This window comes from Polyodon spathula, chromosome 18 (assembly GCF_017654505.1).
Source record: "Polyodon spathula isolate WHYD16114869_AA chromosome 18, ASM1765450v1, whole genome shotgun sequence".
Classification (NCBI taxonomy): Eukaryota; Metazoa; Chordata; class Actinopteri; order Acipenseriformes; family Polyodontidae; genus Polyodon; species Polyodon spathula.
In genome coordinates, this window is record NC_054551.1 from 20,791,061 (window position 1) to 20,817,327 (window position 26,267).

General features: G+C 35.6%; 1 protein-coding gene across 1 annotated transcript in view; it reads left to right on the forward strand.

Moving 5' to 3' along the window:
* The window catches only part of LOC121330899 (adhesion G protein-coupled receptor L4-like), a 29,485-nt gene extending 11,297 nt beyond the window's left edge, over positions 1–18,188 (forward strand). Inside the window, exons 5-16 of the mRNA XM_041277835.1 lie at positions 1,794–1,864; positions 4,772–4,951; positions 6,019–6,202; positions 7,283–7,399; positions 7,567–7,772; positions 8,130–8,306; positions 8,749–8,952; positions 9,356–9,576; positions 9,671–9,737; positions 12,474–12,565; positions 14,223–14,391; positions 16,689–18,188. Coding sequence (XP_041133769.1) covers positions 1,794–1,864; positions 4,772–4,951; positions 6,019–6,202; positions 7,283–7,399; positions 7,567–7,772; positions 8,130–8,306; positions 8,749–8,952; positions 9,356–9,576; positions 9,671–9,737; positions 12,474–12,565; positions 14,223–14,391; positions 16,689–16,751 — 1,751 coding nt within the window. The 3' untranslated portion in view covers positions 16,752–18,188. The remainder of the gene's footprint in view (positions 1–1,793; positions 1,865–4,771; positions 4,952–6,018; positions 6,203–7,282; positions 7,400–7,566; positions 7,773–8,129; positions 8,307–8,748; positions 8,953–9,355; positions 9,577–9,670; positions 9,738–12,473; positions 12,566–14,222; positions 14,392–16,688) is intronic.
* Positions 18,189–26,267: the final 8,079 nt, after the last annotated feature.

The following is a 26,267-nucleotide window of genomic DNA, read 5'->3' on the forward strand; positions in this document are numbered from 1 at the left end:
TAACCTGGGGCCAGAGTGGCGCATCCAGTAAAGGCGCTCCACGTGGATTGCAGGATGTGCCCTATAGCCTGGAGATCACAGACTATGTCGTTGCTGACCATGAGGTTCCTAGGGAGCGGCGCACGATTAGCTGAGCGTCACCCGGGTAGGGAGGGCTTAGGTCAGCAGGGGAATCCACGGTTCACCGAACACCAATGGGTCTGCAGTGGAGCCATTCAGATCTGTGTTGTCCTCCGGCACTATAGGACTGGTGGCTTCACTGTGGATCCGCAGTGCAAAAAATGACAGATTGGCAGGAACACGTTTCAGAGGGTCGCCGGATGGTTGCAGCGGTGAACTGGGATAAAAATAATAATTGAGCATTCCAAATTGGGGAGCAAACCAGGGTAAAAACCATTGGTAACAACTAAATAACTAACTAAATAATTAACTAAATAAATAAATAAGAATAACCTGAAGTTATTTTGCCTGGAACTGAAAGTACGATATTTACATTTTGAAAACCAAGAGAACTGGTAAGTTTATGAATTACATATTGATAAGCCATCTACCCTGAATTAAACCAGGAGTGTTAAACAACATTATAAATCATTGTCTAATATTGATTGTACAATGATTTATGACACATGACTAGCTGTGTTATTAATTATTGTTTTGGAGATTGACAAAACCTGATTTTATAAACAGATCTGATAATACATGGAAAGAACAACAGTATAATGATACGTTATATGACCTCCTTCCTGGTGCACCCTACATATATAAATAAGCTAGGGGCAGCTGTAAAGGCACAAAAGGGGAGATGGAGGGATGTTGATGCCAGCATGAGTGCTGTTGGTTGACTGGAAAAATTGAATTTATACTCAGAGGGAAGTAACATCTCACTGGGAAAGAAAAAAACTGGGGCTGTCTCTACTCTTGAACAATGTTAATCAAGCACCATATAATACATACTGCCCACTGAATCCCCAGCTTAACTGCCTTGTATAAATTCCTGGAACAGAGGCTAGAAATTGTGATAGACCTGATATTATCAGGTCTTGATATGATATACAGTATTAGCAGGTGTTGTAACAAGACCATGGGATCAAAGCAATATCATAATAAATGCCACAGCGACAGTACTGAAGCAGAATGTCTTCAAACATAGAGAAAGCATATCAAACACAAAGCTGCACCTCACACCACTCACATGGTGAATATCACAGCAGTGAGTTTCCCCAAGATAAATGCTGCAGCAGTGACCACACTTGCACGCCCTGGGCCCTATTCACAGACCTTTAACTCATGAATTATTTAAAGAATGTTTTGATCAGTTTGAGCGCATCTAGACTTGACTTTTCAAATGTAGCCTTGGACGGTTTCATGGATATAAAAAAAAACAAACAAACAAAAAAAAACAACAACAAAAGTCAAGTTAAAGCTTTGTGAATTGGGCACGCCATGACTATTGCAACTAAAAGGTGGAAATTACTGAAAATGATAATTGAACCGTATCTCACACTGACAGGGAAAACAATTTAGATTACAAGTAATGATGATTGATATGGAATACTAACTTTTGCCACAGGTGAAACCTCAACCTAGTCAATTGAAAATTAGTAGGGACAGACTTAGGAGAGAGGGTAGAAGACAGGCGAGAGGGCATGTCATGTTTTCTAAAAACAGTATTATCTACAATATGCTTATTGTTCTGATGTGCATTTCAAAAGATTGTTTCTGATACGTATTCTGTATTTGTTGAAAAAAGCTGTCGATAAAAAAAAAAAATGCTATTCTTTATCTTTTTCCAGAAAACCCCAAGAAAAACTGTCATTTGAACAGCACATGTGTATCAGAGATCATTCACAAAACACTTGAGCTTGTAAGTAAAGCAATGTAAATCACTGATATTTTTTATCTAGGGTAGCCACGTGCAATACAATTCTCCAATAAAGTCCATCCCTGACCTATTCAAGCAGGGTATAAGTTGTTAATACTGACCCCTAGTAAATACAGTGTAACAATTCAATTGTTGGGTAATTCTTTTACTGTTATTTGGAAACAAGTTAGTAATTGATGTTACCATGTACAAGTACATATGAAGTAAGATGGTTGAATTTCTGTGCAAATATAGGGTAGAGAAAGCACACGTGGACTATAATGTGCTTATTTATTTATTTATATTTCAATAACATATGGAGTTTGTTTCATGCTTTGTACAAACCCACAAACAACATATTGCACTAAACAAACTCTGAAGGGGTAGCATACAAGTCTCAATAGAAAATCGAGGTGGTTCTTTTCTTTTCAATGCTGGCACTAGTATACTGCATATCTTGTAAGTATAAAGTATGCAGTAATATTACTAATACATATCATGCGTCTACTAAAACATTCTTAAAACTTCATTATACTAACTTGGCCCAGAAATATTATGACATTTGGCGCCCTCTTTTGGTTGTATTGGTGTATTGCACTTAGAGTTGTATTGGAAATATTTGCATACCTTCAATAGTTTCATTTTCATTTTTTTTTTTTTATGCGGGCCTTTAACAGTTCAGGTTTGAAAACTAAAAGTAATATATGCTGGTTTTATCGAGAATGCCATCACGGAGAGTTATGGAAATGAAAACTGCTATGCTGAAAAGTAAAATGATTATGATCTTCTATGTGAACTGTTAGTACAAAGTTACCCTTCCAGGACATATATGCATTATAAAGTATAGCACAGCTATACGATTATACATGCAGTGACTGAAGGGTATAAAAGTGTGCTCCAGTTTTGATAACATTGTTGAGATCAATATTATTCATACTTAACATGACATACCAAACTATTACTCTTTAAATGATTCTATGATGCGGAAAATGTTGGTTCTTCGAAAACGAGAAAGACATCATAAATGATAGACTTAAAATTGCATTGGGTGCTGGTGCTGTGAACAAACTGATAACATGTCAACGTCTTAAAGTTGTTAAATTGTATCTTCTGCAAAACACTCATTTGCAATCATATTGGTAACTGAAGCACAAGTGATGAATTTTCTTTAAACGTGGCTGTCATGCATAGTTCTCTAGACTGACAATGAGGCACATAAATGTAGCCACAAGAGATTTAAAAAGCTCCATCAGGTGTTCAAACGGGAGAAATGATGTTTGAAGTAGACACAGGTTGTGTCGCTTGTTTATCTGGCTGTTTAAGTAATACATGACTAATTAAACAATTTAACCCAAAGAAGAGGTCTTTACTGTTTGGTAATGCCCACCTTGCATACTTGCCAACATTTGGAAACTGTTCAGAGGAACGCTCGTCTCCTGGAGTTGGGCGGGGGGGGGGTTATAAACATAGACACAATGAAGCGTTCTTACCTTTGTATAAGTTAATGATCCGCAGATATGTCAGCCGCACGAAGAGTGAGGTTTTCACCAACTCTACTGTGCAGAATAAATACATGTTTTTCTATGTGTAAATATCGGGACTTTCTTCATATGCATCGGGACGCGAGGCATTTGCTAGGAAACCGGGACTGTCCCGACCATAAAGGGACTGTTGGCATGTATGGTCTTGTGGTATTAAATGCCCCAAGCTGAAGGCCGTTTTGTTTTTCCGTCTGTTTCACTAAGGCATTGCCTTTCCAATTTGGACTATTCCAATGATTGACAATGATAAATATATCTTACATTTAGCTAGTCTGTCCACATAAAGAAACATGACATAAGTATTAATATGTTGATCAAGGTTTGATCAAAAATCCAATTTCTTTTGTAGAAGATATTAATGATATAACACCCTAAAGGTAAAATAAAATATTGTATCATTGGTGTTTACCGATTAACTGCCCACGAAGAAACATATTCACAATCCACCCATACCTTACTATTTCAATTTACTTACAGCTGCAAGGAAAATATTGATCCTTGATAGGTCATTTCTTAATGCTTGGTCATTCCATCAAGTCTGATATAAATCATAGAGTACAGGACAGTGGAACTGTGTACTAGCAAGCTTTGCCGTTCTGGTGTCTTCGCCATTCCCTTGTAACAGGATCAATACCATGTCGACCAAAGTCTTAAATAATTTAATACTATATATATGTATTACAGGAAAACTCAATCTTTAAGATGTTTTCCAGACTGATTACGTTCTCTGTCTCCTTGCTCCTCATAAGGGCTAAAGTTTAAAATTGAGGGTGAACTAAACTGAGTACAACCTTGTTTTATATTGTTATAATATAAAAAGTGTGCTTTATGAATCTTTTTTTTTTTTTTTTTTGTCACCATGGGACCAATTAAACTTAAACTCTTGCTAGAAATAGTTGGAAAACTGTAACCCTTAATCTAGAGGTCTTTCATATTGAAAGCCAGGAGAACGTATTTCAATTGTTTAACTGACTGTTACTTTAATTAAACAAACATGGAATCAGATTAGAGAATCTTCATTGATTTACTGGTAATTGGTTTACTCTGTCAGTAACAAAGGCCATCATTTGACAATTAAACTTGAGATGGTGTCTCACTTGGTTCTCCTAATTATCATGGTTATTCACAGAATATTATGTATAATATTTCATTAATACAATAATGTTGATACAGTAGAAGGTATTGATCCCAAGAGGACCAGCCCATGCTAAAACTATTATTTATAATCTGATAGTCTCTCTAGCTTGCCATTTGTAATGCCTTTTTAGATAGGATAAGAGGAAAACCTCCTCCAGCAGGAAAACTCTTTTACTTTATGTATTCATTGCATGTTCGACTTGCTTAAAGACTTCTATTTTTATGTCTGTAGATCAGCAGCATTAAAGAACCACTGTATCTGCTGGAAGAGATAAGGAAACAGACTTCAGGGGATCTGTCACCTGTTGATATGATTTCTTATGTTGAGGTCCTATCACAGTCAGTGTTGTCATTAAGTGTTATGGATGACACTGTCACTGACAAGGAAGCTCGTACCAATACTACCATAAAAGTAAGCTTTTATAAATGATTGTTTTACAGTGTATTATTATTATTATTATTATTATTATTATTATTATTATTATTAGTATTAGTATTATTATTATACATGGTGAATGGGCATTTCCTCTAAGCGTAGCTGTTTGCAGTCTTATTTTACACGGTTGTGGTGCAGACCTGTGTATAATTAGGTTGATGATAAAACTGTTAACCTCAATTTTTTAAAAAAAATTAATAAAATAAAACCCCTAGCACCAGTGCATGAACACAGTAAATGGCCTGCAGAGTGAAAGTTTTATCCACAGAAGACAGGGAGAAATTTGTGGAAGAGCAGACTAACGCAAGTTAACAATAAGCAACATACATTTAACGAGAAATGACCTCAAACACATGCTCTCTGTGGGATGTTAGGCAGTGTAGGAAGCGGAGGCTTGAGTGACAAGGAAATCATAGAGCCACCGTTCAATATAGTCAAGTGAATTTTCTACTCTGATTCTTAATAATAACACAGGTACGTGTAGATTCCCTAAACTCGAGCGACCCCCCCCCACGTCCATCCAAAAAAGTCCCCTTTTCCACAGTTCGCCGGGTGAAAGAACAGTGTGTATCTGGATCATGCTTCCCTAGGCAATAATGAATGGGATCTGATCAAAATGAGTGGCATATTGTTGGAACAGAAAACCAGCATTGTCCTGGATACACTGCAATCCTTATAAGATACATTCTTTCCCCTGGAAAAGGCTTCAGAGAGATCTGTGATTTAAAAATGTAACTTAAAGAAAGCATTGAACAGCAAGAACATTCTGCAAGAGTGAAAAAAAAAAAAAAAAAAAAAAAAAAAAACATTTGAAATTAAAAACAGTTGGGTGTTATTATTATTATTATTATTATTATTATTATTATTATTATTATTTATTATTATTATTATTATTAAAGTGAAAAGAGGCAGTTATTTAAATTTGCATCACCAAATTGTTTGTTTCTCTTTCAAAACATTATTTATGTGTACAGTATTACTGAGGTTGGTTGATGTTTTGGTTTAAATTAGTTCATTGCATTTCTATATATGTTTTTTTACAGACATTTGTAAGCACTGTAAACAACCTTGTCGAAAAGGATGAACTTGAGGTTTGGAATCAGCTAGATCAGGAAGACAGGAAGAAAAGTGTTACAAAGCTGCTTCACACTGTGGAACAGGCAACTCTGACCATTTCTCAGAACTTCCAGAAGAACACACAGATGGAAGTTTATGCAAGTGACATAGGTAGAGAAACAGCCAGTATATATATATATATATATATATATATATATATATATATATATATATATATATATATATATATATATATATAGATAGATAGATAGATAGATAGATACGTTGCTGTTTCTATTCGGCATGGGAAATCATAAGTCCTAAATAATATATGTAGCTGGGCAAATGCTTTCTCCAGGGGCACATCCAAAAGTAAACATTTTGGCTGTCAGCTTAAGGGTATTGAGTAGTGACAGCAGCAGTAACTGACCTGGTCCTTCCTCCTCCCTCCTTGTGTTTAGCTGTATTTCCCTGGATAGTTTATAATGCTGGAAAATCCTTGGGGGAATCTGTAATCCATCTTAGGTATTATACCTACGTTTTAAATTGCTTTACCTCAGGTAACCCTTGGGCTTATTTTGAAAATATAAAGCCCTATTCACACGCATTATTTAAAGTGCTTTTTAAAAGTCTGTTTTGACATATGCGGTTTGATATTTGTGAAACTTTTCTAGAGGCCAACAACAGAGACAATGTTTATTAATTTTTAACAATTAAATTAATTATGAATTAATAGATTTTGTTTGGTTAATGGTAAGAAGATTTGAAGTGCCCTATATAATCTCACTGACCACTGACAGGAGGGAATTTAAGCAATCGAACCCAAAGAAGAGGACTCTAAATAATATCATCTGTTTTAGTGTTTATCAAAAATGGTGTCTGTTTTATTAGTTTATGAATAAGACCGGGTTATCAACCGATGGGGGTTTGCTCCTATAGCAATTTCACTCCCCTCAACTGGAAATATTCTCTGATTCATTTTGCTGTTTGAATGCTATATTGCATTGTGCCTTTGGGTAATACGTCACTACTGTAGAAACTGTTTAATTCACAAAGAAGTGCTGCAGAATGTGTCAGAGGACAGTGGAAGGACATATTGTAAGTGAAATTACTTTTCTAGTAATTCTGAGTTGATATCAAATCAAAACAACCAGTGACATTTGCAAGAATACCATATACTACACATGAGGCATCAACTGCCAATAGTGTAACAAATACATTTGTTTTACTTGCTTTTTTCTTCTTTTGCAGCTCTTAAACTATACACCTTTGATTCACACCAAATAAATCATGTTCACCCACATGCTTATATAGAAGGGGATGTTATAAGGATTATACCAAAACAAAACAAAACAGTTGGTTCTAATGGTGAGTAGCTGGAACTCTTTTACTTACTGACAATAAAAAGGATGTCAAAGATAAAGCATCTTTATTTATTTGGCAGAGAATACTTGTGGTATGCTGCTAATTACTTTAAAAAAGCTGTATTTAAAAGAAAACACATCTCGTTTTGTTTTTTTTCTTTCTTTTATTAGGTAGTGTTGCTATTGTTTTTCTCCGTTACGATAGCATTGGTTTTCTTCTTAAACCAAATGAAATCTCTGAAGAAATGGATGACTCCCTTGAAAATGAACCAGATGACTTCACTTTAAACTCACAGGTTATAGCAGGAGCTATAAACACAATCCCCCCAAAAATCTGCCAGCTTGACCGAGTAACATTTACTCTTAAACATGTGACGGTAAGAACAGTCAAGCCATAATTATCACTATGAAATAGGTCTGGTTACCTTAAAACAGCATCAGGGTTCTATTTAAAGATCTTGCACTAAAGAATGACTATTAAACCTAAAAACCTAAACATTGTGCTATATGTTCCTTGCACGGTATGCACACTCAATAAATATTGACACATTCTTTACAGTGATTGGTTTCTCAGACACGATTTACATTTTCATTTTGTTATTGTTGTTGCTTTGGAGCATTATTCATTCAGCTAAATAAATGACTGAACAGCAGAACAAAGTTACTGTGTCAAGTGAATGATTAGTTTGAGCAGCAGTAAAGAAAGATACCAAATAAACTTTGTCTTTATACAGCCAGTGAGTCCAGACGTTGAAACAAAGTGTGGTTTTTGGAGGTACTCTATAGACAACATGAAGGGTCATTGGTCCACAGAAGGCTGTGAACGCACTCACTTCAATACTTCCCATACTGGATGCAAGTGTAACCACCTGACACATTTTGCCATTCTTATGTCATCAGGACAGTCTGATGTAAGTATATTTATAATACAAAAAGTAGTTAAAGCTGGTAAAATAATATCCACATAAACATGTCATTAAATAATGATTTAGGATCAGTTGATCCAATTCCTCTTAATGATGTTTTGTATAACTGTAGAGTATTGTTTTATCACAGGATAGCAAGCTCTGGTGTCCCGATGAAAGAGGTTTAAGAAATACTATATAAAACAGTGACCTTATGACAAAACTCAACTTTCTGTATTTATCTGCATATTCGCTTTTTATAATTTACAAAATGTTTACTGGCAAGCTTAAATAAACATCCTTGATATTGCCTATAAATTAGGGTGAATAATTATAATAATGAATCTAAGCCAGAAGCCCATGATCAGACTGTCTGTAATATTATAAAGTCATCAGTATGTATAGTACCAGGATTCTCTTCATACATTACTGTAACTTGTTTTGGCAGTTGAAGGCTCACTACAACATCCTTGCAAGAATCACTCAGCTGGGAATAATACTATCTCTGATCTGTCTGTCTATGTGCATATTTACATTCTGGTTCTTCAGTGAAATTCAGAGCACAAGGACCACAATTCACAAAAATCTATGCTGCAGTCTGTTCTTGGCTGAATTCATCTTTCTGGTTGGAATAAATATGAACAGTAATCAAGTAAGTATTGGTATCATATCACTTTCTATTTACAGTAGATGTATGAAAATTATTATTTATGTACAGAATTCTACTTGAAACATCTGTAAATCCTGACTGAAAATATGATAAATATACTGATAACACTTTGGTTTATGGATCATTAAAATCTTGTCAAGAAGAGACTTCAAACCTTCAAGTCACTATTAGCTTGATAAACACGACAAAAAAGTATCTGTTAAAAAACCACCCTTTAAAAAAACTGCAATTACACAAGTCCCGATGTTTAAAAAATGTATCCTTAGTTTAAAGTGTAATTAAGCTTTTCTTCCCAGAAATACGTAAGAGATGTAATTTTAAAACACTTGCTTGAATAGCATTAATTATCCCAACATTATGTATTGTGTCTTTTTTTATTCTCCAGCTTATCTGTTCCATCATTGCTGGACTGTTGCATTATTTCTTTCTATCTGCTTTTGCCTGGATGTGTATTGAGGGGATCCATCTTTACCTGATTGTCGCTGGGGTTATATACAACAAAGGTTTCCTGCACCAAAACTTTTACATTTTTGGCTATGGGAGTCCTGCGGTGGTTGTTACATTTTCTGCAACCATGGGTTACAAATATTACGGCACCAATAATGTGTAAGTTCAGAAATTAAAAGAAAGTGTTAGAAAGAATAAAAAATAAAACTTATTAAAAAAATGCCTGACTAAAATGCAACAATTTATTTTATAGGTGTTGGCTAAGCACAGAGAACAACTTTATATGGAGTTTTATAGGACCAGCATGCTTAATCATCCTGGTAAGATTCAATAAATTATGCTGTTTTTTTCATTGTATTGCTTTTACTACCTTAGGTAATAAATAAATAAATAAATAAATAGATAAATAAATAAATAAATAAAGGCATGCTTTCTTTTATACAAAAAAGTTTTAGACCAGTAGAATTGTTTTATTCCTTCAAATTTGCTTTACAATAGGGTCTCGAGTCACATTGACCTAAAAATAATAAGCAAAAGCATAATCTTGTGAAGGGCACAAACACAAGGTGTGCATGGTAAGTCACAAAGTGCAGGTTTGCACCCTGGTTGTGTGCTATTTGTTGTTCTTCACTTTGGCTCTGGCACTTCTGCAGGTTAGGGAGGCAAAAACAACAGGGACTCACCTCACTGTGCTGCAGCTGACCCTTCTGACTGGGCAAGCAGACTCCTACAGGGCTGGACTTTGTCCTTTAAGGGAGGGTAGCTCACTGACATCGAGACGTGCTGCATGAACGTTGTCATATTTTAGAATATTCCGTTGATCATTGCTTTGACTATTAAGTTATCCAGCTTTTTACATTAGAAATGTTAAACTGCCTGTACCTATATCATAATTAAGCAATAATACCTAGCACAGATGGCATTAATGGAGATTAAGGATCAAAATTGACAGTATTGAACCCAAGCTGATGTCATGGGCAGCTGATGTGTCTCCAGACAGTTAGCAGAAATTAACGTCTGCTTTGTTCTCAATAGGGCTGCAAGTGTTCTAGTCATTTTACTTAAAATGTACCCTTATGTTTGAGAAGCATAGAAAGATTTTGCCTTTGGTGGGTTTTCTTCACAAACTATTTAGAGAATCTCTGATTCAGGCTGAGATTAATGGAATACAAAAACCTTTAAACTTGAATGAATGCAATGTATTTTTTAGTTTGAAGTATAGTAGTTTCTGTGTATAGGAACACCTCCTAAGAGAACACTTCGGCTAAGAGAACAAACTTGCAGTGAAACAAATTTTTCCCATTGTAAATGCTCCGCCTAAATGAACAGGAACTTTAAAAAACACCTTTTTGGCACCGATACAATACTGTTTTGTAAGCTGATAACTCATCATCATTAAACTTAAATCTTTCCAGAAATTACTTTCGTGTGAGTGCCTTGAGGCACACTGATTGGTTCATTTGCTCATTTTGTATTCTGAACGAGTGCACCTCATCATTACAAAATTATATGTAAACAAGCGACGAAACGTGCCGCTGTTTCTCTTACGTGAAAAAGTTGGAATTTGTCAGAGATCTGGAAAAAACCCTGATACGAGTTGCCGAGCAAAATTTTTCTGATGAGTTGCTTTATTAATGTTAGTTTGTCTGTTACTTTAGTATTATAGTTTGTTAACAAACACTTGCCTATTGCTTTTCTCTTACTTATTCAGTTTATTTCATATGTGGATGCACGTGCGTCATGACAAGTAATACATATTTATTAATTAATTGATTCATATTGTTTCTTGTGGTCAGCTTCATCTTAGAGAACATTTCACCTAAGGGAACACTTCGCTTACTTCCCTAGGGGTGTTCTTAGCCGGAGACTACTGTATTTTTCTTTCAGTTTTACAAACTACAATGTACTTTTGGAACACAAACATTCTGCTTTCAACTCCATTATACTAATGTGTGCATCAAAACAAAATGCATATTGCACATTTGACACTTCCTGTTTTAGCTGTAAATTACTTTTACAATTTAGCATCTGGTTGTTTTTTTGTTTTTTTACAGAATTTATAGGCGTACATATCCATTTTAAAATGGAACACATATGATTTGACTCATAAATCAAACAAAGGGAAATCCATCAAACACGTTTCTGTGATATTTTAGTTTAATTAAAAAAGTTCATCACCCATTATTTCCTGTCAGAAGGAAATGGTGAATAGTTTGGGGAATTAAGATCAGGTACAGTATGCTGTTTCATATATATTTTAAATTAGAAGTGTAGCTCACAAACGGCTATAAAATATCCGTCCCTCATAAGTGATTAATGGGTGTAATATAAAAAAGCTGCATCTCCTTTTGCAGTTCGGTTTCAGTCACAATGGGTAAGACAGTATATATAACATGCCGTATAAGTATGTTGTAATATAACTTACAGTCTCTTAAGTTCATTCAAGTTGTTTGTTTTTCTGACTGATTCTTATTGATTTCACCTGAGTTCAAGAGCTGCTCTTCATTTCTAATGAACTGCCAATGACAGAGTGTATGCAATCAAGGCTAGATGGGTGAAGGTGTCATTATTGAACAACCAATGGCATCTAGTATACAGCTGTATATGGCTAGATCAGACTCATCAAACACAAAGAAAACACAGCATTTAATAACAACAGCCCACAGAACGTCATAAGGAAACTAAAAAGAATGTTTGAAGTGACAGTACTTGCTCTTGTTTTCCACTAACACAGACTTAATTAACAAGTCAGTGAAATGCACTGGAAATATTACTCACAGGTTCTAAACTATTACTATTCAAAAATGAAGAGACCACTAAAGCACAACACACAACTTTATAGTTTTAAAACATCATTCAGAGTGAGAAAAGTAACATATGCTCTTTAACAAATTGCAATTAACTTCACACATAAAAGTAACATCACACATCTTGGTTGATTTATTTAAACATATTCCTGTGATAGACACTGCATCTTTTAGGTTGATAAGGTTTTTTTTTTTTTTTTTTTTCTAGAATATATTTCAAGTTTGAATATTATTCATACAATATTGCAGGTTAATCTGTTGGCGTTTGGAGTGATTATTTACAAAGTATTTCGTCATATGGCTGTGACAAAACCAGAAGTTAGTTGCTATGAAAATATAAGGTAAGTTTAAATAATAAATTTTATAATTTTTGTGAAAAATAATTAAAATTCCCAGTTTGGCTCGACTGCAACTAAATAAAGTCAACTACACATGAAAGTAATGTAATTTAAAACCCTGAGAAATAATTTAGCAGTGAAGGGATCTAGATTCCTGTCTAATATATGAATTTTCATAAGCTTGGTGGGTTATATATTTGGAAAAAAAATGTTTTAAATGTGCTGCAGTGGCATTATTACTGTTTATATTACTGTGAAACATTGAACTATTAATTTATGACATTTTTGTGAACTACTGTTAAAAAACAGAAAAGCCAGACTTTCATTTATAAAGAAACAGACTTAAATCAGTCTATAAATAACACAGTTAAATCACTGTGAATAGGGTTTGCAGTATACAGTATATATGTTTTGGATTGCAATTTATTCTATAGACAACTTAAAGAGCAAATTGCTTTAAATGTAAATGTATTTATTTATTTACATTACATGGATATTTTACAGGGCTTGTAATCATTCAATGTGGTTCTGTTTTTTCAATATTAGGTTATAAGCATTTTTCTTTGGAACAACATAATCTAGAACCAGTCAAAATGCTTTGAAACACCATACAATTGTAAGGGAAATATAGAAATTAAAAAAGCCATTGAAGTGGAGTTTGAAGCTTTAACTGCATTAACTATTATATGAAGTTGTTTAAATATCCAATTTGAGGTCAATGATAATAAATTGGAACCATGTTAAAAAGTGCACTTGTGTAAAGAGACATTTAGACACATCACCGTGTTGCAGGTTCCCATTGTATTGCACACTCGTGTTCTACTACCTGAGGTCAGTGTAATCCCCAATTCACCTCATCTAGTATCTGTGAACTTCTGATGAAAGCTAAGGGCTACTGCGGTTTGAAGGCAATGCCATATACTGTATACATGTAATAATAAACATATTTAACCCTGCTTTTTGTACCAGTCCTGCAGTCACTCTTAATATTACAGTATATCCATATCACTAATATAATTGGAACAAAGCCCTTTGACTGCCGTTGATTGCTGGCATGATAGCCCTCAGGCAGCTGCTCCTTAGGTCTTTATTATGCTTTTGTTTCAAAATTATCTCATAATACAGCATCAGTTTTTATTCCAATAGTTTGTGGACCAGGTATAATTACAGAACATGTTTTTAACTTAACAAGTTGTGTGTAGGGTCTCTTATAGTATAACAGGTTTGGTCTGCTTAAACTGTGCAAAATTATGTATTTCATAATAATAAACACCCTACACATGATGTGCAGTACTGTATTATTTTATAACACAAACAGTGATACTGTAGCCAGGAATTACTATAACACACACACACACACACACACACACACACACACACACACACACACACACACACACACATATACATATATATATTGAAATGATCCTAAGGTTCTGGGCACAGGATGTCTTCTGTACACAGGATAAGATGTACAGGAATTCTGGCTAATCTTCACGTCAGTTAGTTGATTTGTCATACCTGACTAATAAAAAAATTAAAATGAAATAAGCTATGCTTTATCAGTGCAGTACAGAGGAAAATTGGGCTGATAGATTTTATGTTAGTATTTAACTAGCATAAAGGAAAATATTAGAGAATGATGTTTCAAATCTTTCAGGTCCTGTGCACGTGGCGCCCTGGCCCTTCTGTTTCTTCTTGGTGCTACCTGGACGTTTGGCGTCCTGCATGTTGTCCATGACTCAGCGATTACGGCGTATCTCTTCACAATCTCAAATGCATTTCAAGGGATGTTCATCTTTATATTTCTCTGTGTGTTATCCAGAAAGGTAATAGTTTTTTTTTTGCAAAATAAATCACAGTAAAATAATATCTGGAACCTCGAGTTAGTAGGTTAATTCTTCTATTTAGTGTAAAGAGCTTGGTGGTTTACTTTAGTACCGTATATCAGGAACATCTAGGAGGCAGCAGTCATCACCTAGAGTTCAGTGAAATTGGGAACATTTTTAATCCGTTCTTGGTTCGTTGCAATTGGTGCCAACTAGCGTACTAGTTTAGTCTAGTCCTGAAGTACTAACCACAAGATCATCCACAGCTTTTTGTTCATTGCAATTGACCCCTAGTGTTTCTCCCTCTGTTATGTTGTCTATTATTACAAAGGCAGACACACAACTGAAATCAATTCCATTCTCCACAAGCATCTCAATGATATCCTGACCTACTACTGTTGTGTGGTTAGAGATGCAGTGTATCTACTAAGAAAGCAGGAAGTTCCTCTGAATTAGCAGTTGTAGAATGTACAAAACACAGTTGCATTGATCATCAGCATCATCGTCACATACAACACAAACAGAATCGTTCATTTTCCCTTTTAAATATTCTTCGTGTGCTGCATACACTTTAGTGAGATACTCTCGTCTGAGTGTGTGACTGTTAGGCACGGCTCCACAATTTGGGATTTTTTTCATTAAAAAATGTTGTAATATTTAATTGTCCCACTGTTGTGACCTGCTTGTTCAGTTATTGTTTAGCCTTGAACATCAAGTTTGATTTTCTTGTTTTTGTGTACTGCTCTGTCAAGATGTTTGTAAATAGTATGTTTTCTTAGATGATCCAAAGACACATTACAAGTTGAGCAAAACAAAATCCCACCTTTTCTTAGCTCTTAACGCGATCTTCTGTTGAAACAAATTCAGCTTTTTTTGATTTGCTAGCTGTCTGCGTTGCTAATGCTAATCCTACACTGCATCCTAATAAATCAACAATATCTAAACAACCATTTTAAACTTCCCGCCTCTGACTCGCATGTTAAGTCATTATACAGTATGAGAAATTCACCAATCATGAAGCTGGTATTTGTTTGACAAACCAAATGCATGTCAGAGACGACGAATCATGTAACCACTGCTTCTACTTGATAAAAGTACTGTATGTAATGTAAAATAGTGTAAGGAAAATAAAATGCATATTTGGCAGTCAAATACACAATTTCTATGAAATTCGTGATATCGTGAATTTCCAGGGGCCTACATACATTATAAGGCTATTATGATCTGTGCTCAATCTTTATCTAGTTATTACCTCCTCCTCACACAGCTCTCGTAACGTCTGCCTGGTCCAAAATATTCTCTCCTGTGCATCTTCTTCTGATTCTGTGACACCGCCTGGTTTCAATAAGCGGTACTTTTAACACATGGTGGGGCACCTAGTAAAGTTAGCACCCTTAAGTATTCTGGCTTTGTGATGTAATTTACATACATTTCCACACATTAACATTATTCATTATATTGTAATGACATCGGACGTGGTACTTTTTTTCCACTGGCTAGGTTGCCTGCCACTGGTTAGTGAATACAGCAGGTGTACAAAGCACACCGTAAAGGGGCTTACAGCGTGCAAAATATGTTACCGCTGTTTAGAGAATGAGCCCCTGTAGTCTGATATTCTGAGGCAATTTGTTAGTGCCATGGCTAGTATTCACTGCTCCAGAATTAAATGATTAAAACATTCAATATTATGGCTTCCCATTGGACTCTCCTGGACAGTGGGAGGTATTATTTCCCAGTGGTTACAGCTGATCATGTGGAGCCAAGATATCCTGGCTGCTAATCCCACCTGGGACATTGAAAAACAGTGTGGTGTTGAGAAAATCATTGCACCTTATTAAAGCAGACTCTAGCCAACTTTATAACTCGATGAATGCAGTATCCTAATGTGAAACAGATGAGGGGTGTCACTGTGCTATCAAACCCAGGATTAAAAAGATCTTCCTGATAATACTGATCGTTTTTTTCTAATCCTGGTCAATGTGGGCTGTCCTTTTCTATTAATGAATTAGTCAAAGAATCGAAAAGCTCTCCTTTTGGCTCAAAACTCTCAATTTTTATGAAATGTGTGCATATTTCACAACGGATTGTCCCTATGGAATTAATATCACTTTACCACTGAAGAATACACTAGTCAGACCATTAGTTTACTTAACTTCGACGTTTTACCTTAGAATTCTGAGTGAGCTTTTTGAAGTTACAAATGACTGCAGTAGAACATTTTATATATCCAAACACGATCAAACCATTGAAGATTTTCTTTCAAACTGTTTTGTAACAATATTTTTTTTCCTTTACAGATCCAAGAAGAATACTACCGATTGTTTAAAAATGTGCCTTGCTGTTTTGAGTGCCTTAGATAAAAAAAAAAAAAAAAAAAAAAAAAAAAAAAAAAAACTGGAAACTAATGTATATGGAAAAATAGGACATTGTTAAAGGACTCGGACAACAAAATGGATGTTGTAATGCTTAAGGCTGTCAAGGGTGCTGCAAACCCCATTAATTATTCCTCACTATTTCCATTGTATGGTGTAACTGGAAACTTTGCAATCTTTAATATAAGGGGACATACTAGAAATAGGAAACAAAACTAAATATTTTCAGAGACTGATTACTTTTAAAGTTGACATCTATGTCATTCTGTAGCAGAGATTCTATCATAATGATCAGGCAACTATTGTGTTGTTTACTATTAATTTAAATTAAATCTGCAGTGTAACATAACTAGTATTTGAATTAGAGTGTTTGGTTTGTTTTCGGCTTTACTCGCCTTTGAAAATAATTGAAACCACCGTATAGTTTGATATCTGTAAATATGCCTGCTGTTTCATCGCATAATCATTCAGAATTGCAAATTTACATGGCTTTGAATGAAAAGCTAGGCAGTGATTACAGAATAAAAAGAGAGATAGCTTCTGTTCGTCATCAGTTTGTAATAACACTATTATCCCTCCTTGTATACAACTTTTATGTGACAGGTACTAGTACAGTGTATGGATTATATTGTCTATATGTTTAAGAAGTGTTTTCTGTTACATTAAAGCATTTTTTATTCAATTAAGTTTGGCCAGGCTACTCAAGTTATAATGCTCTCTCCTGGAATTTAGCATGGCTAGTCGTCTCACTGTATATTTTCTGCGTGGGTGACTTTAAATTGGTTTCAAGGGTTATAGTACTTACCAAGTAAACATAGCTTTAATGCAACAGAACAGTTTGAAATAACCTCTGTCATGTTTCACAGTGCTGTCCATGCATCCAAGAGATATCTTTTAATTATCCTACTGAGATTGAACATAGCTTCATAAAACTTGGAGTTAAAGGGGCTTTATTTGTATTCTTCGAAGAATTCCGTCTCTGTCTACTCTGAGGATTTCCTGTATCTGGTACCTTCACCAGCCTACGTATCGTTCAATATTATTCACCTGTTGTATCCGCTGCCTTGTGGATCGGTGAAATATACCACAGCATTTTGAGATGTTATTGAATATTAAATACTGTTTTCTGTAGTACAGTTCTTAAAAGTACTTTTTTAATGCCAGTTTTGAATACTGTTTGTCTCAAAGTTATATTATAACATGTAATATAAAATGCTATTATGTACTAAAACTGTATCCTTTCCTCATGGTTATTTCCCCTAAAAGCTGAAACGTCTGCTGTGTCCTACTTCACAGTTTTAAATATAGATAATAGCATGATAACACACAAGTTTCTAAGAGGAAGCATAATACTTTTCAGTGTCTGTGAATATTTCAGCTTAATGATTGTAAGTACTGTCATGTAAATAAAACAAATTGATTGTTAAGTTATTATTTATTTATTTATTTTATCTCTTTGTCAAACAACAAATATAAATAGCTGGAACACAGCCCTGCTGATATATGGCAACCTACTCTGTTCCTGGTAAAACAATTCCGTGTTTTTGGAAATAAAAGATTCTGTATTATAATAAAGGTGGTTATTTAACATAAGAGAGCCCTGACTGAAATAATAGTCTTTGAGGAAAAAACAGAAACAAAACTACTTTTTAAATGTATCAATGAGATTGCAAACTGTATTTTAAAATCCCATTGTAAAACTGTGTTTCTGGTTATATCATTTAATACATAAAAATGATTATTATGACCAGTTTATCTGGGGTTTAAGCTTTGACTGTGAGGTTGCTGAACCCCACAACCCACACACACAATCCTGACCTATGCTAAATGTAATACACAGTGTGCCATTTATATTTAGATCTAAATAGGGTCAATTAACACACTACTGTATTTTTACTATGCATCCATGGTACATACTACAGGAGTATAATGTGCATCAGGATTTTGTACATGTATGATCAATACTTTTCACAACAAGACACATTCCACGTCTTGTTTCAGATATTGTGTGTATGTCTTACTGTTTATTTGCCTGTATATTACTGTTTACTGTTTAGTTTCTAAATGCTGCCTTCTATAGATAGGCAGCATCTATACTGATCCAGATACACTAATAATGCACATACTGTGGAGTTGACTTGCAATCGGAATGATTTAAGGAAGGGGTGGCCTTTTCATCCAGTGGCTGGCAGATTTATGGAACAAAAGACAGCTCAATAATGAATTCTACATTGTTTGACAGTGGATGATGAGATTTTCTTTGGGAGCTCATAATATTATAATATTGTAGTGATCCTGGGGGGTGGTCCCTATGGAAGTACAGTACCTGGCAGTTAACGGATCCTTGTGTTTTGGAAACTCGTTTCCAGCCATGCGTGATGCTGGGGGTTTCAATATCCTAACAAAATTGATAGCTATAATCAAAAAACGATTTGACCGTACTGATAGTGTGGTACAAATAGCAGAGTGCTGTATTCAGTATGAAGGGTACACAAGTTCTCTAACCTACAGTAGTCCTTTCTGTATGAAGGATGGGGTGGTTACCTTGCAAGGAAGACAAAAGCATTTTTGGTTTTTTTGTATATGTCATTGACATTACTCATATAATTAGAGTTGTTAGTATCTTGAAAACAGATTGACAAATGGGTAGGTACTTTCTTAGGTCTGCAGATTATATATACTCTATATAATCAATACCTAGTGCTAAACGATATCCTTAACTAGTTACCTTGTAAATGTAAGTGGCTAATTAATAACAAACAAATGCTGTATGTTGATAGTCAGATAAAAACTCGATTTTGTTCATTCAAACTGATTGGGACGGGGTAAAATCATAACATCGATTTATTTAAATGAGCAAATTATTTCTATAAAATTGTTATATCTTTTGCCAATCCAGAAATAAGCACAATACAACCCTTTTACATTTAAAAATAGTAGAACAATACAGTATTGTTCTGTATTGTATATAACAGAAATAGAGCGCTAGTTATCACATTTTCCATAACAACCAGGCAGAAAGGGATTACACACAACAGGATAGGCCGTGTTCAAAAAATCTAACGTGTCGATAATTACAAACAATCTATTGACTATACATGGAATAATCTGGTAGCAGCAATTACTGATGGAATACTTACAAGCATCCAGCATTAGCATGAGTTGTGCTAGCTAACTGTAACCATTCCTGAAAATGTATCATTTGAGGGTTCTTGTTTGGTGTAGTGTGGGTATGGGTTTAGTCTGTGCAATTAACCTTTAAGAAATAAAGTACAATACCTGTAGTAGCTCATTACTGTGACATGTGGATGAATAAGTATTAGAGTAAGCGAGATAAGCAATTACATTACGGCAGGACACACTGTTCTATGGTGAAAGAACGTGGTTCATTGCTGTCTTCTCAAAAATGATGATTATACAAAAATAAACCTTGAATAATAGTAAACATTAATATAGGCTAAAAACTGATTTAAAAAGAACTGCTAACTCTCATATACTGATGTGTTATGCACACCAAGGATTGCAAATTGACATCTTAATTATGCTGTATTAGACTACCATCTAGTGGTCACTCAATACATTGTAGACTCAAGAAATTGTAACTGTCCAGTTGTCTCCCGTTATGTTCATGGTCTTCTGATACTACAAATACAGCAACTAACGACATTTATAATAATAAAGGACCTTTTTTTACTGTAGGAGAGAATACTATTGCAATAAGTACGAGGCGGATAGCTATGAAACAAATTCACATGCAAGGAGGAGAGAACCGGGAAACTAGTTTACTTCTAATACTTTGGAAAAAAAAGATAGCAAATTACAAATTCAAGTTAAGGCCTTTTTATGGAACCTAATTACATACTGCTTTATATCCAGGAATGATTAAGAATAATACAATTATTTGAATGTTAAAAATCAACATGCTGATGTATTTCTATGATACATTTATAAAGGGGTATTTTAGGGGTTCACAGTCTCCTAAAAGAGGGTCCTTGTTGAAAACATTTTAGAGCTGCTGTCTTACAGGATAGTACTGGGTTCCTTGGTTATCATTGGATTGCTTGTCCTGGGCAGATACTGGTGCTGATTGGATGTGTTGCCTGTTTTACCCCATTCAGACTGCTTGCTTGCTAAATACATTGGTATCTCTGAATAAATAATTGCCCCCTCTATAAATGCATGCAAAGATTTCAGCCATCTTAGAACCGATAGCTCGATGTTCCATATGCAGTGTAGTTGACCACATAGCATCCATTTACTACTAATACAGGACAACTGGATTGGATATTCGTTCTTCATTTAAACTTTTTCGTATGGGGCAAAATGTTGAACCTGATATTTTTCCACTTATTTTTGGACTAATGTTTTGGGATGTTGTGATATTTACTCTGATTACGAGATTAGTTATTTACTGAATCTATTTCATGATTTCAGTCCATCCCATAACATCAATTGTACAGTGTCCTGAAGATCCCTGGGTCTTCATTACTCCCTGCCCTTTAGCACAATTATTGAAACAATTATTTAAAAAACTAAACACTGAAGAGACATTCCTGTGCTTTTCTTTCTCTCAGAAGTAGTTATTAGCACCTTTTCATCCAATCCATAACTTCCTGTTATTAGGTTTAGCTATATGTTTAATATTAACCTTACTTGGGCAGTATACCAGAGCTGCATGTTATACAAGAGGTGTTTAATATATAACAGTGGGATAATATTCATGGTAGTATGGTACTTGTTTTTACTTCATTTACTAAATGGTGCTGTAGTAAAACCCTGATGTGAAGGAGGATGTGTAAATAAAACTTGTTAGTCTAGGTGAAATGAGACAGGGCTAAGACTGAGCTTCTAAAACTGTTTTCATTTAATCAGAAAATAGATTTAGCATGCACTTACTCTCAGAACACTGGGTTTAACAATTATATTGTTATTGTTTATGATGGGCTTTGTCAGGATGTGAGTGATGTGGGTAAGGAAGTGAATGTCCAAACAAGTGCTTAAAGCTCAAAAACGTCCCTATTTATTTAAACTATAAATAATAAAACCACCCCCTCGACCAACAATGGTATCATGGGTATATGGCATGGGTATATGGCAATGGTGCTCGGAAATGTGCTCTGCAAAATGGGGGGCCGTGGCGCTTTGTTGTTTTGTGCAGTGAAGATAGTGCTCTGGGGTCATGGCTCTGTGGCTGCAGCTCCCGCCTCTGCAAAACAAAAACAAAAACAAACACAGCGCTCCTGCGCATTAGTAACTCCAGTGTAAGGGTCTGTGTCCCCTTTGTACTGCCAAACTCCTCCCTGTGATCAGCCCAGCGCCACGGTCTATCCAATCACTGCATGCCCCGCAGCTGATCACAATGGATTTGTTTAGCAAACTAGTAGCTACGCGCTTTCTCCAAAAGGGCCGACTTCTGGTTCATACCTACTATCGAGTCACCCCATCTATGGGAAAGCATACCAACAATCAAACACAGCACCCTTTCTGGTCAGGAGGGAGACTTATAGCTCAGATTCCTTCTCTCTCTGTCTTCCTGCTTTATTGACAATTAACAATTCAAGTACAGGCAAATTAAACTGCTGTATTGTGTTTCTGCTGTCTAAAAGAGAATTTTAAAGAAGCGCTTCATGTGAAAGAACATAAAATAATGCACAAGAGGGGGCTATTCAGCATGTCAGTGCCTAGTAGCTGATTGTTCCCAGTGATGGGGTTCCAAAAAGTATAGCGTTACACGTCCCCATATGTTGCTACAACTGCTTAAATAACATACCTGTCATTTGTATTTTCATTGTTAACATCCTGATAACTTTTTACACTTATAACTTTTAAAAGTCTGTTCCAAAGCTCTTTTCAAAGTGGCCGCTCTAGTGCACTGATAGAGTAAGGATTATTGTGCCCACATTGTCAAACACATAACACAGCATCATTGCTTCACCATACCTTGTCTTTTCAGCGTAACTCGTGAAGAAAGAAAAGTCCCAGGGCCTTTCCTTTCCTTTCTTCCTGCAGTGATTTTGGACAGATCTCAAACCCCAGTGCACTAGAGCGGCCATTTTGAAAAGAGCTTTTTTAAAATTTTCATATATACCTTTTTTAAATATATATATATATATATATATATATATATATATATATATATATATATATATATATGTGTGTGTGTGTGTATATATATATATATATATATATATATATATATATCTATATATTAACTTAAAGCCAATCTTACTGATGACACCTCCAGGCATGTAAGAGTTTCTAGATGGCCCTGTGCATCTGTCTTGTGCCTTTAAGCATGCATTTTTTTGGATGAAGTTCACTGTGATCCAGTAATGCACGTTGTTTATCGGCTTACTACATGGTGTGCACATTAATAAGTATGAGTCACAATCGGTAAACTATTATTTACAGTTTTAAGTTTGCTCTTATCACCATGGATTGGTGGCTGGTTTGTGCAAAAAAAAACACAAAAAAAACCACAAAAACACAACTGCAGTGACATACGGAGAAGCCAGTGGCATGTTGGATTTATTTATTTATTTATTTACCGGTGTGACGGGGTAGTGTCATGGTCAAGCTAGTACCAGCAGAAAGAAAGACTCAGAAACAAGAAAAGCTGCAGTTTAAAGCACAAAGATGCATGTTTAATAACAAAACATACAGCAAACAAAGACAGTACACTAAACAAAAACACTTAACAAAACAAACAGCAGAAGGGCTTAAACAAAAGATTTACAAAAACTCACAGACATAATAAACACAACACAGCAACACAAAACACGAACCTCCACCTCTATCACCAACATTAAGTCTCACCATTAATTTTAATTTGAACACCGTAATTTCCCTTTTTATACATCTGTGGCTAATTCATCATGTAATCACTTATTCAATTTTCAGCTCCAGCCACATTCCCATTTGTTTTTGCAGGGAGGAATTTAACCCCTCCCTGCCACCCAATATTCCACACACACCCTGCCACACTGCCACAACCGATATATGCATAAGTGTGTTGGGGTGGGGGCATCGGGGGGGGGGGGGGGGGGGGGGGGGGGCACTGCCCCAAACTAAACCTAATCTGCTAGTGTTTCGGTTGCATATGGTTGACACACAGAATTCTTACTCTCTGTGAGTTCACTCTGTCCAAGTGGTTTCGTAGCTGATTTAATGTAATTCTATCTTTCCCTCTCTGAGGAATACCTTTGGTTGGAAAAAAAAAACAAAGAGTGTACTTTTAAAAGGTCAGGTGCTCATCGAGCAATCTTTAGCGGAAATCTTTGATCCGTGTCTTTTTCATTGAAGACTTTTCAACAAACAGACGCAGACAGAAGGCCGATTGGTTCTTCCATCAATTGGCATTCTGTTCTGTTAACTAATGTTTCTTTATGTCAGCAGTTGGCATGTAAATGCACTGTGTGGTAAAATAATACAGATGCCAGTGGTTTGCTGTCCCAATGAATGCTGATGATCTTCCCACAAGTACATTTATCATTTCCACTGAGGCTAGCGCCCCCAAAGAGAACATCTAGGCCAATACATGTTAAAACCCCTGAGTAAGAGTAAGATGAGGTGAAAAAAGCTCTTTAACCATGAATGCAGACAAGCTTAAGGTTAAGTCACCAGTTCACCAGCCCCTTTCTTGTTACAGTGGCACAGACCACATTGATTTGTAAACCGGAAGGGTGCAGTTAGTGGTTCCTTAAAAAATGTGTCTCTCAAGACATGATGATAGGTGTATGGATATTAATATTTGAATGCATTTAAATATATATATATATATATATATATATATATATATATATATATATATATATATATATATATATATATATATATATATATATATTATATATATATTAAGATGTTTTTAAACTCCCAAATACATTTTTTAAACTCAAAATCTCTCATATAAATTTTTTAAGTAACAGACACAGTACACTAGGCAGAAGGCGGTAGACTCTGAAAAGAATGGGCCGTCAAGTCCAGCTTCACAGAGTGCGCGTTGCCATGGAGACAAGTTTGAAGCTGTGGCAGTGCAGTGAGCAGCAGTACTGATGCCAGCCAGTCCTTCAGCATTTCCTCTCAGCAACAAGTATTTGTTTTCACTGTTATTAGAGCACTAAGTATACTCATTATTAGCTCTGTTATTGCTTAAGAGCAATTAAAGCAAATTGCTTTATTTAGTAAATTGATGTTACAACAGTGGGAAACTGATCCAGACGCCCACAGAGGCTGTCTCAAGGGATCCCTCTCATAGGAGGTATAAATTACTTTCATTATGTGCCTTTTTTTACACTGCAAATACTGGTGAGTTTTCAAATTGTACCAGTTTACACTAAAGTATGATTAACATTGCTGAAGGATTAACATCCACAAAGCTTTAAAGTGGGTTTACTGTAAGTTTTCTCCCAAATGGAAACCCAACATCAGATCAGATAATACAGATCATATCCTAAACCTTATATTGTACACCCACCCAAGTGAACGTACTTTAGATTAAAAAAGCTTTGGTTTAAGATTGATTTTAAATTTTAATTCAAACTGGATTATGTTTTTGACATCCAAAATGCAGAGTAGTTCAATGGATATAGAGTGGGTTTTGGGTAAATATGTAAATAAATATGTATTTGTGACGGAAACATGAGTTCTGATGATGAATCTTCCTCCCGACCTGTGAGGGCGCTAAAGAACAAGAGGAGAAGTATCTGGAAGGGCTGGCCTGACAGTTTGTTTCCGGGTCATGGACGTGGGTCAGCCTGGAAAGAAGCGAGACTCTGTTGTAAGACCGTATTGATTTGAAAGGTAAATGAGAGGCAGCTGCAAGTGGTAAGGCAGCTGCAACCGTTTACCTAGATATCATGCGGGATTACATATAGGGGCCAGGGTAACGCTGATCTTTTCCTTTGTTTGGGTAAACGCTTGGAGAGAGAAGGACCAGGAGAGGAGCTCTCATTGTAAAAAGAATTACTTGTTGTGTATTGTTGTGTCTGTCTTTGTAATTGTCTGCGTTTTGCACCACTGGACAGTTAACTCACCTATCCGGAGCTGTCGACCAGGGTCAGCACAATCCGGATCACCACTGCACGGAACCGTCACAAAATACAGTGTCTTCACCCACCACAAGCACGTCTGCACTCACCCAGGACTGGTGACCGTGTTCTTTTTGTTCGGGATTGTGCCCTGCTTTGCTATCCCCGCGCTTTACACATTGTTGTGTATAGCCAGGGATTTATTCTTTTACGGTCGCCAGACCTGGATTATAAATAAAAGCACCTTTTCCCACTGGAAACTGTTGTCTGCCTGTCACTCCTGCATCGCATCACCGCTACACCTGTTCCCCTCCACTAGCCACTTTGCCACGGTATTGTTTTGAATTTAAGTTTGGCAGAGAAGGGGTTAATTCCATCCTGTGGCAATCCATGTGTGGAACGTGGCCATTCCCTAATGAAATAATTCAGTGCTGATTTGAGAATGGCCACATTATATGAAGAGAGGAAAAACCCT